The 14,297-nt window shown below is 39.6% G+C and overlaps 1 protein-coding gene across 1 annotated transcript; it reads right to left on the minus strand.

The window, feature by feature from the left end:
• Nucleotides 1–3,245: 3,245 nt before the first annotated feature.
• Nucleotides 3,246–5,078, minus strand: LOC113033778 (beta-1,3-galactosyl-O-glycosyl-glycoprotein beta-1,6-N-acetylglucosaminyltransferase-like). The gene is made up of 4 exons (XM_026187874.1): nucleotides 4,771–5,078; nucleotides 4,568–4,661; nucleotides 3,851–4,255; nucleotides 3,246–3,731 (listed from the first exon to the last, which is right to left on the minus strand). The coding sequence occupies exons 1-4, from the start codon at nucleotides 5,076–5,078 to the stop codon at nucleotides 3,246–3,248; spliced, it is 1,293 nt and encodes a 430-aa protein (XP_026043659.1).
• Nucleotides 5,079–14,297: the final 9,219 nt, after the last annotated feature.

Here is a 14,297-nt window from a genome sequence, read left to right on the forward strand (position 1 = left end):
TTATTTTAACCCTTAAAAAAGTTCAAAAGGCAAAATTCAAAAACATAATTAGCGGGCCCATAAAAGAGGTCAACTAAATATAACTCTACAAAAAGTAACTTCCAGAAACTTAAACAAACAAAGTGGAGACAACTTAACTCACAAACTAAACTAATTACAAAGACACAGGAGGGTAGGTTTATAGTGGTTTGGCCAAACCATTTACACACAAAAGGGGGAAACAAAAACACAAACTAATACTAAGCACAGAACAACATAAGTAAACCTAAAAAAAACCCCTGTTTCTGATAGAACATGGTTGGTCCTGCTGAGCAGGCATTTTGTTCTCATCCTCAGCCACGCCTTTTGCCCTAGACAGGAAACAGCCACCGCCCCAAACCAGGTAACTCAGAGAAAGAGAAACATAATTAATATAACAGAAAACATTTTTAGAAAAACCACACAATGCTATTATGTGTGCGCCTCATAATATCAATGTTAGGTTTAAATAAAATGATTAATGAATTATATTAATGAAATAACTGCAAACGAAACTAATAAAGTGAACAAATGGACTTGATGATTTAGCTGATTTAAAAAAGGTTTCATATATTTTAATGTTCTTTGAAAATCAAGATGTAGGCCTGTGTTTCTGAGCTGATGAACAACAATTTTTCAATAGATATATGGTCCTCACAGGACAGCCACTAAATTTTATGTGCAATTAAATTGAAAATTTTATGTGTGGTGAGGTGTAGTAATATTATTGTAGCATTCTTCATGCAGGAAGGAGTGCAGGAAAGTAAAGACGTCCACGTAGAGTACAGACAGACAGCAAAAATGGCTTGTTTTAAAAATGTTATCTTGTTAAACAGGGAAATGAAGGATGAAGGAGTGTTTGTTAGTGTGCATATTGTCATCTCTGCTTGCCTTTCTGTAAAAGACCGCATAACACCACTTCTTATCTATTCTCTTGTTTAAGTGTCAAATATTGACTCATTTTAGAAAAACTGTTACACCCCATGTACTGCAGTACCTTGCTTTGATCTTGAATTCTCACCTTGTTTTTCTTTTTGTCAATTAATCCTGTTTTTTTCCCACATCTACTGACAGTATAGTGCCTCACTTACTTTTGCTCTCCACACAGAATTGCAGGAAAGAGCACCAAAGTAAGTGATATGTAAGTATTCCACTGCTTCCATTTAATAGAGTAAAGCTGCTCCCATTTCAAACCAGGAAATGTTTGTCCACATAAGAAGAAGAAGAAGAAGAAGAAGGAGGAGGAAAAAGAAAATGTGTTTGTTCCAGTCAAACAGGATGCCAACATGAGAAGTAGTTCATCTGTGATGATGATGATGATGATGATGTAATAGTAGAACCCAAGATATTTAATGGTAATGTTAAACAGCTTTACATAACCTTTCCAGACTATACAACATCCAAACACAACAGATTAGCCTTCTGTATTTTGATTAAATGTCATATTTATTGCTGACCTGCTATATAAAACGTACTTTTTTTCAAAGTTTTGAATTTGACATCTCATTCACCAAATATTTCTTTGACATGGTGAAAATGGCAGTTTAAGTCAAACAGTCTGTAAATAAGTCACACCCATGCGACAATGTTTTACTGTGAATAAGTCTCATTCATTTCTTTTCCTTCTTTATTTCCCTCTCACAAGGGGACCTCAGCTGTGTTGTAAGTTATTTGGCTGCTGCCTTTCTTCTTTTCTCCCTGAAGAGAAAAAAATAGAAAAATCCAATTCAGATCTGAGCGTGTTGAATATACAGTAATACTATGGTTGTGTTGCAGAGACTGTGGTGTGCTTAAGGAAAACGCTTTATACTGTAATACAGTACTCTCAGCACTTGATTATGTTCCACGTTTGTTTTCTTTTACTTCATCTTTTATTTCAACCATGCAGCTCAGATTGTCTTGTTATTGGCTTGTACCAAACATGTGTTAACAACAAATATGTATTGATAATTAACTCTGGGTTATTATAATAGCGCATTTTCAAAAGCCACAGTGATGCTCTTGAGTAGTACCACCATCCCATCTAAAAAACAACAAAAATGAGCAGAAGGCACAGTAAGCTTACAGGAGATGTAATTTAGTTTAAAGAAATTTATTGAATAATTTTTAAATTAAATTATGTCACCTGATGCCACTTACTAATTAAAATTCAATATAGATGAAGTATTTGTCTTTATACATGTAATACAGAAATTAAAAAACAAAATAAATTCAGTATGTTATTTGGTGATGTTTTTTGTTATATTAATTCTTGTGTGCTGTCTTACATTTGTGTTTGAACATCCAAATACTTTGACGACACCAGCTGAAATTATGAAGGTGTGGGTCACTCATATACAGCAATGTTTCACATTATGTTGCACTCCCTAACCCTCAGTCAATATTTATATTAAGTGTTTACAGTGTTGTCACCCCTTATGTCACTGTAAGAATAAAGTAGCAGAGTTGTATTGTTCTGTAACAGAAGTTGTTTGTAATGCTTTTAGTTTGAAATTACTCTGACACGCACACCCAAAATCAGGGAAGTGTGCTAGTACTGAACATATGTGCGTGCGTGTGTGTGTGTGTATGCATGCATGAATGCAAGACAGTTATTCTTACTGTGTCTATTATTTAGAGAGTTAGGTTAGATCATATCACTTTTATTTATTTGTACATCTTTCTTTATGGCGTACATGGTATTCATTCTCAATCTCTGTCTCTGTCTCCTTCCTTTCACACCCTAATCAGACGTAGCTGTTGGCCACTCCTTCCTAAGGCTGTTTCTTCCTGTTAAAAATGTTGCCATGAGCTCACTCTTAGGCTGTCATCTGATTGTTGGGGTTGTTTCTATAATATTGGCAACCGTTATTGTGATTTAAGGTCATGTAAATAAAATTGAATTTACAGAATATTTCGAAACTAATAATATTTCGTATTTGTATCTATGCAAGCCACAAGGAGTTTTTCCATTGGGTTATGAAACTTTCACACGCCATGCTAGATTAGTAACGTTTGTCTGCTGAAATATAAACATAGGTAATGGTAATTAAATTTTTAATAAACATTAAAAGACGTGCAGAGTTTAAAAAAAAACCTATAATGAAATTAATATTTTACGTACATCCTCAACTTTCATAACATATCTATCTCCACATGACAATTATGATCCAATGCTATCCAAGAATGTGTTTATAGTTTTAGTATCTAAAAGAATTGTCATTTATAATAGATAATTAACACTTCACCTAAACTAACTCAGTCAGTGCCTTGTGTCTCAGATATTTCTCCAAGCAGTAGACAGCAATGGGATCTCTGTCTGCATCAAACTTATTGGCAAAAAGGTGATGCTGTTCAATCAACCACTGCAGGTCTCCAGCACCATACACACATATTGATCTGACATGATGGCCTTTACATTCTGGGTATGCTGCTTGCAGAGAATCCTCTGACCCCTCGTGCCACTGCCACTTCACGATCCGTGCAATTGCATTAATGTCTGTCATGTCAAATTTAGGGTTGGGCCATGTTGAACCAGGAACACCAGGCATTCGTTGTATTGTTGCCCACAGAAACTCATCAGGACTGTAGGTGTCTTTGGCCCACTCAATGAGGGCCTGTATTCGCTTGTCTTCCAACACACTGCGAATGTAACCTCGGTTGACCACAATGTAGGCATTTCCTGATAGTATAGGGAGATTGAAGGGAGCTGGATCCTTTGTTTTTCCTATTGGCTGGGACAATTGAAAAGTTAACATGATGGGGAGTCAGTCTGAGTTGAAGGTTTTTAGAATAGCAAAGAGAATTGATAATAGCTACATCATACATTATAAAAAATATCCAAAAGAAGTACCTGGATTTGTCCATCAACTACTTGGTAAACATTCATCACCCTCTTCTTCTTTCCTTGAGGCATTTCTTCAGACTCCAAACTGTTACCTCCTTTCAGTGAACGCAAAGCTTGCACAATTTCCAAGTTAGTTTTTAGAGGGAAATCCTGACCACAGAGGTTGATGAAGTATTTCCATGTTGTACTGGTGTTATAGAGATCAGCCATGCAGTTAAGATCAGCCTGTACACGTGTCCATCCAGCGTAGACCACATCCACAGTCTTGCTGACCATGAACACATTTGGGAAACAGGAAGTAATGGCATTGATGGCAATAAAGACTGAGGCCGGTGCTTTTTTGTCCACATGGACACAATAAATATTTTGAGGTGTGTAGATAGCTCGCAGTAGTCGCTCAAAGTTCTGCACCTAAAGATAAAACACTTTAGTTCTCTTTGAGAAATGTTTTTGCCTGGTTGGTTTATTGAACGCTTTAACGGTTATTTAATGAATGATCAAAACTAAAGCAGAAATGTGACATATCCATTATAATATGAAATTATAAAACACCAAGATCACCAGTGTGACAAATAAACAGTTTAATCCGATTGGGTGAATCTGTTATTCAAGTTGCATATACAGTATATATATATATGTATATGTAATCTAATAAAGATGTTAAGCATTATGAATTTTATCAATTCCCAATTTGACCACTGCAAAATTAGAGAAAAAACATACCTTGTGATGGACAACCATAGAGTAAGCCAGAGGAAAGTCCTCTTCTTCCTTGCTTAACGGGAATGTTATGTATTTCCTACTTTTTTGGAATTTCCTGTAAATTCACAGTTTTGAAGAAGTAACGTTGCTTTTAAAAGTCCATATATTAAAATCATGACCAAGAGTTAAAGAGTTACTGAAAGCTGCCATTTAGAGCAACAAACCTGCAGTCTTGGGTTGCATTGATGTAATACTCATTAGGGATCTGAATAACCTTCTGGAAGTTGTTGGTGATGGTCAGTAATTTGGCTTGCAGCAATGCCTCCTTCTCTCCCTGCAGGATTGCTGAGCAGTTGCAAACTTTCTCTGGGCTCTCATCAATATTGGTGTACTCTTGCCATTGATACCTGAGAATGTAGGCAGTACGTCTACCTCTTTTCAGTGGAATAAGTAGTGAAAGCATCCATAGTGATCCCAGTACAGCACTGAACTTGAATAATTGTAGCCAGCAGCCTCGTTTTAGGAACCACATTATTTACAATAAGAGGAGAATCTGAAATACAACAATATTAAAGTGTGTGAGAGCTGCAAAAAATGTCAGACAGACATCTATGAAATCATAAAATAAATATAATGATTAATGTTTGCTAATATGTTGATATGTTGATAAGAATTTATGATAAGGGGCAGATCAGTCCATCCATTATGACAACCTGGAACGAAGAGATGAAATTAAGATAGATAGCATCCAAATGAAATACACTTCAACTTACAACAATAAAAAAAATTTATTTTAGCTTTTTAAAAGTTGTTTGTGTTTTGTGTGGGAGCAAAATATGAGCTCTAAGATATTTTTCCTTATCCTTTATTTATTTATTTATTTATTTATTGCCTGTCCCGTTTGGCTCTTTTGCCATCAGAATTATTATCTAAAGGCAAAGAAAGATGCCCAACGGATTTACTTTACCAAATTGACCATCCCAGCCTTGCCATAATGGTCCATTTGATTCACCTTTTATTGTTTATTTTATTTTCACTTGCTGAATACGGGACAGACTTGACTGGAGGAAAGAAGGGGAGAAAGAAAGAGGGAAAGAGAAACAGCTGAGAAGAGGGACGGGGGAGAAGGGCAAAAAACAAAAACAAACAGAACGGGCAGAAAAAAAAAAGAAAAAGAAAATGCATCTATCGATCACCTGGATCACCTGTTGAGAAAGAAAAAAGAAAACAAGCAGAAGAGAACAAGAGTAATAGAATAAACAACATCACAATGATATATGGGAATATGACAGTAAATACTAAATATTAAACATTATTGTGCAGCACATAAGATCAACAGAAAACACTGTGTGGTTTGAGGTAGGAGCCAAAAAGGGTGTAGTTTGTGGGTGTGATCACCCGTGTGTACACCTGTGAGCATGGACGCGCTTGTTTTTTTTAAAAGGTTCCTTCATGTAATGATCTGCTAGAGGGTGTGGGGGGGCCACAGCCCCGTCCTCCAGGGCATGAAGCAGGTATGGAGGAGATCAAAACTCCAGACATCCAGAGGCCCCCAGAACACAAGAGACCAAGGAAGACCAACAGAGGGGCAGCCGCACCACTGTCCCAGAAAGAGCTGAGGAGAGTCCCAGATGAGGGTTCACTCAGCAGCCGCGGAGCAGAAGCCAGGGGGGGTTGCAGTGACGCGCCCGTGAGCTCCGCCGGCAGCCAGCAGCGCCTGAGTGACCGAGCCCCAGGCCGAGAGGCCGGGGGCACCCCACCTCCGAAGTGGCCCGAGCAAGCCCCAGGCCCCGATAAGCGGCCACCAAGGAGTGAGCCGGTGTGTACCTGGATGCCCATCCCCAGACACAAAGAACCACCAACGCACCGATGTCTGAGGGAGTCCGCCACTGGCAGGGGAAGTGGTGGTGGGGGGAGATAGGCCTCCAAACCTTGGAGGGCCTGAGATGTCCCCAGAGAGGTGGCGTCTGACACCCAACCTGACATATAGACACAGACATACAGGCACACACAGACACAAACATCCATTCCCACCCTCATGCTCTCATATGCACTTACTCCACACTCAACCAACGTGGAGACAGACATGAAGAGACGCTGTACACACGATCACACTCCCCAAGCGTACTCTACGAACCGGGTCTAGGTACCCTTGCCCCTGGAGGGGGGAACTGCACCCAGACCCAGGTGGTGTTACCCTTTTCCCTGCGGTGGGGAGAGGCAGACCGCCCCGACTCCGCAGCAGCAGGGAGGCCCCACACCCCAGACCGCAGTCGGACGGCCAACTCCTCCTCCTAGCCTCCCCGCTCCAGCAGGCCGCAGAGAATGGGGGTGGGAGAAGACTCCAAACCTCCCTCCACCCGCTCATTGTAGTGTTGATGCATGTGTGTTCTAAGGTGCATTTAAAACCCAGGAGGGCATGGAGCTACCTGCCAGAGAGCAGCAGGTAAGCGCATAGTCCCTCCTGCTAGCCCTCAATGTCTACGTGTATTTAAAATTGAGAGGTGGGCAACGACGCCAGGGGTGAGGTGTACACCCTGATGGTCTTTTGGAGTCCGTGTAGCGTGCCCACCCCCAAGATCATGTATGTATGTGTAATGAGAGTGAGTAATGTGAATGTCTAAGTTGTGGGATAAAATTGAGGTAGAGGCAGCCAGAAGGGGACAGGGGGGGGGGGTAGCCTCCTCTGCACCCTGGTGACACACCCCTACTCCAAGGCCCTGCATGTGTGGGTGGTTGTGGTGGAGCGGGAAGAGGGAGGCAGCTGGAGATGGGGAGGGAAGGAAGGGAGGGGCAAGTGACCCCTCCCTGGGGCCAGCTCCCCCGCTGACCCCAGTAGGCACCCCCATACTCCGCGACCCGCCAGGGAAAGGGGGCCCAGGCCCATCCAGACCAGGGCCCAGTGCAGCAGCGCCTCCCGGCCCCACAGAACCCGGGACAGTCCACCCAACCCCACCACAGAGAAAACTGCACCCACCCCACCATCCACTCATCTTCCACACTACATAGGACAATAGACACCCAGGCTGAGATCTTCCTCCACCTCTCCTGTATCTCCCCTTCCTGCAGAGAGAGTTCCTGAGAAGAGGAAAGCTCCTGCAAGATGTGACCATCTCCCCCACCAGTTGAAGAGCCCCCCAGGTGGCTCGACGCACCGGCGGCACCCTGCGCCAGGGCTGGGCCCCCATGCACCCACCCGCCCACAACCCCGGCAACACACCAACCAGGACCCAAGCCCCCGAGGCCCGGCCAGGGCCCCAGCCCAGAGACGGAGCGCCCCCAGAACCTCAAGCCCATCCCGGACCCACCCAGGGGCAGCCAGGCTACCAGGTCAGTAACCCACGTCCGTCAGCACAGACCCTCCCCTAGCCCCGCTGCACGCAGCCACGAGGAAACAGTCACCTGAGAGCCAACAGAGCCCCTAACCGGACATGACCGCTACCCCGGGTTGAGCCCCCCAAGGAAGATGCCTCCGGGGAACCCCCCGACGCCCTAGGCCTGTCCCTACCCCCACACCAATCACAACAGTGAAGGCGGGACCAAACTAAGACCCCTCCACCCCCACTAGGTGATGGAGCTGATCAAAGGAGCCCAGAGCAATTGATCTGATGTGGTGGCAGAGGCTGTATCAAGACTAATGTAATCTAATAGATAATTTCTATATTGGTTAGAATTAAGATTATTTTTATGTTTCCAGTTCATGAGGACTGTTTTCTTGGCTATGCATAGGGCAGTGAAAACCATATGGGCGATATTCTTTTCTGAAGTGACATTATCTAAGCTGCCCAACAAACACACTAAGGGGGAAGTTGGAATGTTACATTTCAGACACTTTGATAAGTCTTCACATATTTCGCGCCAAAACTTCTGAACTGGTGGACAGAACCAAAGAGCGTGGATATAATTGTCCGGTAAATTGGTTTGGCAGTGTGAGCAGTTGTTGGTAGACGTAAAGCCCATCTTGAACATCCGATGACCTGTATAGTGCACTCTATGTAATATTTTGTATTGAATTAATTGAAGACTGGGATTTCTAATTAGATGAAAGGTTTTTAAGCAAATCTGAGACCAGAAGTTTAGGTCTAAGTTAACTGATAAATCCGCTTCCCATTTTGCAATAGGAAGTGATATTGATTCATCTGTTTTAGAAAGCATTCTGTATATTTTGGATAGTAATTTGGGGGTTTTAAGAGTAAGAAATTGAACCACACTTGGTGGTTGAGCTCTAATATGAGCTCTAAGATGTTTTTCCTACAGAAAGTCAGTGAGCAGCTTTCTTTCCCTTTTTCGAGCATTTGTGAAGTATTAAATAGAACTGTATGTTTTATTTTCACCTAACATATCCTTTTTGAATTTCGTAACACAAAATAGCAAAAATGCTAAACTTTGTTCTGCAACTACATTCTATTCACTATTTTACTAACATTTCTGCAACCAGAAATGACTCAGAGGAAAAAGATATGCCACGTATTCTATTTCAGATAAACATTTTGGTTTTTTAAATATTTTCTACTATTTGTAGATAAAAGTGTTCATCATTTCTTCTTTCTTTTCTCTTCTTTCTTCTTCTAGTATAGGCCTGTAAAACTAAGCTTTTCCCCCATTCGCTTCTTTTTATATGCTTCCCTCGGGGTCAGTTTCTGAAAGGCATAATATCTGCTTTCATTGCTGTGCAGATGACTACTGATATATTTACCTATGCAAATCAACACCTATGCTTCTATTCAGGCACTGGTGAACTTTCTTAGAGATATACAATCATAATTAGACGTAAACTGGCTAAATCTGAACTAATCAGCCATCAGCAGCAGCTCTCCTCTTGACAGGAAAGAAATGGTGTGATTACATTAGAAAATGTTTTTACTTGTTTTAAAGAGTATCAAAAACTCTGGACTCCTGTCAGAGCACTTACCGTAGGTTTGCAAAGCAGAAGATTTAGTTAATGTTATGTATAGTTTATTTTTGTACATCCTGTACAGCACTTCGTTTAACTAAGGCTGTTTAAAGTTGTTTAAAATGTCCTTGACTTGACTTAAATGTAAATTCTTCTTTTAGTTTATTTTCAAAACTAAATCTGTGAGCTGATATTCAACATTTCCATTTTAAAAGTTTGATAAAAGTGTATTTAATTTAATCTGGAGCAATACTGAAAAATCTTGGATTTAGAACAACAACTAACATTAAACTTTAAATTCAATAGTTTTAGGCAACATACAAAAGGAAAAGGAAAATGGGGAATACTTCCTACCTGGGATTTTTCTTGTCACAGACAATCCTTTTTATGTTATATTTATAGTTTGCTCTAGCACTCCTTCTAAGTTTTCCCATGTGTCAAGCGTGCCTGGCACCTTTTTGTTCTTCAGGTCTAAAAGGAGCCTACAGGTGAGACACCTGCCAACTGAAGACTTCCTGTCAGCCTTTTTCAGAGTAAAAATGTTTTAAACAGACAAACCTTTTCCACACTTCAGGTTCTGTAGCCATCAAAAAAGTGTGTTAAATAACCACATACTGAGGAGGTCTTATAGCAAGGGTTAGTGTTAGGTGTTTGCTTATAGCAAACAGAAATATTTTTTCTATAGAATGGGCAACTGCCCATTATTGTATTATTGCCATGCAGACTTGACTCCAAGAGTGAAACTTATCTAGCATGCAGGAATAAGTATACAACTATTAATTGAAATAACATGCTTTTATTCTGAAAAGATACGCTTTAGCGCCAGAGGGTTCCTCTCTCCACCATAAAGAAATGCCACTGTCATCGCACAGTAAATACATCTGAAAACAGGACAAAAGGATTGTATGACTCTAACCTGTTTCTATTATAAACTTAAATATTTTATACCTTTATTTTTGATCCATCCATCAATCCATCCACTCCATTTTTAACTGCTTGGAGTCACAACTTGGAGTCACAACAGGGCGGGAGCTTATCTGTTATATAGAGAAGGAGGTAGATGAGTCCATCAAAGAGCATGTTATCTTCCTGTTAATAAAAATAGTATTCATTTGAATTTATGTAATGTACATGTAAAGCAGCGCTATACAGTAGATAAGGGGAATCTCTTAACAATGTAAAACTGGCTGAACTGGTTTTTCGTATCAGTGCATCCAAAATCAGTTAACAACCCATCCATCCATCCATCCATCCATCCTCATCCGCTTTGTCCGGGGCCGGGTCGCGGGGGCAGCAGCCTAAGCAAAGAGGCCCAGACCTCCCTCTCGCCAGCCACCTCCTCCAGCTTATCCGGGGGAATACCAAGGCGTTCTCAGTTAACAACAACCAAACATTATGTTATGTTACCAAGTTTTCCACTTTATGTCAGCAAAGTTTACAGAGTACTACTAATATTTTCATTGCTATTGCTGGGGGGAGGGTTGTGAAATTGTAGATCCTTAATATATGTTTTTCTGTGATCTATACATTGAGTGTATTTTGCAATTTGAATGTATTTTCATATTAAAATGTTGAATCTAAATTTAAAAAAAAAAAAAATTACTTTGTAATAAATACCAGACATCATACTGTTTACATTTTAAATTGCAGATTATAAAACTGTTCTACAAGGGCCCTGGTTTGTTAAAGGATAGGTCCTGAGTCACCCTCTTGTGGTTTGTTTCATTCAGCAAAGAATGGTGACAAAACTCCCAGACCTCTAAAATGATTGGTTTGAATTTTAAAACAACTAAACTTGTGGCTGTTCACATATGAATATTGTCAGAGGGAAAGTACTTAAGAAATGAGACAAGTAAGAGCTGTCAATACAAACCGAAAATAACTGTAGCTAATGTTTGGTGATTTAATAAATAACGTGCTTGGGAAAGACACTGAAGAGCTGGAAGAGACAGGGGAGGATGAATGTTGGAACAGTTAGTGTTATAATATATTATTATATTATTATATAGCAATATATTACTACTATATATATTACCATATTATAACTCATTTTAATATCTATAGTGTATTTGAAAGCATGATGCTTAACATTGTCCGCCCCAGCTGTGAAACTCAGAAACCAGTCTTACTTGTTATCATCTATCGTCCACCTGGGCCTTACACAGAGTTTCTGTCTGATTTCTCAGACTTTATATCTAATTTAGTTCTGAGCTCAGATAAAATAATTATTGTGGGTGATTTTAACATCCATGTAGATGCTAAAAATGACAGCCTCAACATGGCATTTAATCTGTTATTAGACTCAATTGGTTTCTCTCAAAATGTAAAAGAACCCACCCACCACTTCAATCACACTATCGATCTTGTTTTATCATATGGCATAGAAACTGAACATTTAACAGTGTTTCCTGAAAACCCTCTCCTGTCTGATCATTTCCTGATAACATTTACATTTACAATAATTGATTACACAGCGGTGGAGAGTAGATTTTATCAAAGTAGATGTCTTTCTGAAAGCGCTGTAACTAAGTTTAAGAATATAATCCACCCAATGTTAACATCTTCAATGCCCTGTACCAACACAGAGCAGAGCAGCTATCTGAACGCTACCCCAACAGAGGTCGATTATCTTGTTAATAATTTCACCTCCTCACTACGTACGACTCTGGATACTGTAGCTCCTGTGAAAACTAAGGTCTCTAATCAGAAGTACCTGACTCCGTGGTATAATTCTCAAACACGTACCCTAAAGCAGATGACTCGTAATCTGGAGAGGAAATGGCGTGTCACAAATTTAGAGGATCATCATTTAGCCTGGAGAAATAGTTTGCTGCTTTATAAGAAAGCCCTCCACAAAGCCAGAACATCTTACTATTCATCACTGATTGAAGAAAATAAGAACAACCCCAAGTTTTTCTTCAGCACTGTAGCCAGGCTGACAAAAAGTCAGAGCTCTTTTGAGCCAACAATCCCTTTAACGTTAACTAGTAACGACTTCATGAACTTCTTCACAAATAAAATTTTTATCATTAGAGAAAAAATTACCAATAATCATCCCACAGATGTAATATTATCTACAGCTACTCTTAGTACCATTGATGTTAAGTTAGACTCTTTTTCTCCAATTGATCTTTCTGAGTTAACTTCACTAATTACTTCCTCCAAACCATCAACGTGTCTTTTAGACCCCATTCCTACAAAACTGCTCAAAGAAGTCCTGCCATTAATTAATTCTTCGATCTTAAATATGATCAACCTATCTCTAATAATCGACTATGTACCACAGGCCTTCAAGCTGGCTTTTTCCTTCCCACTGTCGCCAAAGTGCTTGCTCATAGGGGGTCATATGATTGTACAACATAATATCACGTTATTACAATATACATAATTATCACGTTCGTACAATAAAATTATCACGTTCGTACAATATAAATATTATTTTGTACAAACATGAAATGTATCTTGTTAGAACAATAAACTTTTCACGTTATAACGTGATATACTTCTATTTTTCTTTTGCCTGGGTTGCAACTCTACGCTTCCGTAAATATTACTTTCTACACCAGGATCCTTTTCTACGTAGCTGATGGCTGGTAACTGTGCAGGGGCAGATCTAGCAAAGTTTAGCCAGAGGGGCCGATAGGGCATGAACAGGGAAAAGGGGGCACAAAGACATACTTTTCTTTCTTATTCTCATTTAAAATGTCGAGCTTTTAATAAATAATTATCCGAATCTTACACCCAAAGTTTTAATCTGATGTAAAATGTATAGAAGTCCATTACTGTATATACACTGAACAAAAATATAAATGCAACACTTTTGTTTTTGCTCCCATTCCCCATGGGATGGACGTAGAGACCTAAAATTCATTCCAGATACACAATATAACCATCCCTCCCAAACAGTGGTCACAAATCAGTCCAAATGTGTGGTAGTGCACAGCAAATCCACCATGTCCAAATTAACACTGTCGGATTTGATTTCAACACTATTAAAGTGTCTATATGGGTCCACACCAGAGAGTGTTAATTTAACTCTTTTTGGAGAGTTGGTACGTTAACTCTGATTTAGTGTTAAACACCAAATCTGTCTGGAGTTGATAATTTAACACTTGGTGTTAAGAGTTTATATATTAACTCTCAAAGAGTATTTTAGTTTAACTACGTAAGAGTTATCTTCTAATTCATTCTAAAACGCAGGAATTTTACTGTTCTGAACTTCTAGAAATTTCTTTTGGAAATAAACATTTACTAAAAAGATGCAATGGTTTTTGAAAAACTTTTATTCTGAACTGTTCACCACAATTTCAAAACATTTTCTGAAAGATGTAACAGTGTACATGTTCTCACTTTCATTAGAATTTTGTTTATCAAAAGGTCTGACATGGTAAATGCAAATAACAGCATCTCATCACTTATTTCTTCAATACAATATGCATGTCCTTCATTCATCACTTTGTGGAACTTCAGCGCACTTCTGCTCTCCCCCATATTCCATCTTCACAAGCATATCCTGTGCGGAGATCGAATAAAAATTAGTTGACATTAATTAATGGCACAAATAATCCAGTAAACAATTGCAGCACAGTAAAAAAAAGGAATCCTCTTTGAGCCATTACTTGTGTAAAGTATTTTCCCAAAAGACAAAGACACAGGCAACAGGTAATACTGAACTAAATGTAAAACCTCAACCTTTTTCATTTTTACCTAAACCGTGTGCACAAAACTCTGGAGGGATCTATGCTAACGTAGAATCGAGTCAGGACGTCAGTTATTGCTGTTTGCTCGTTTTTTTTTTTATGGGCGATCGTTTTCAGGCTTCAAGTAGCACCATTATACCAACATTTCACATTCTAG

The sequence above is a fragment of the Astatotilapia calliptera genome, chromosome 12, assembly GCF_900246225.1.
Source record: "Astatotilapia calliptera chromosome 12, fAstCal1.2, whole genome shotgun sequence".
Classification (NCBI taxonomy): Eukaryota; Metazoa; Chordata; class Actinopteri; order Cichliformes; family Cichlidae; genus Astatotilapia; species Astatotilapia calliptera.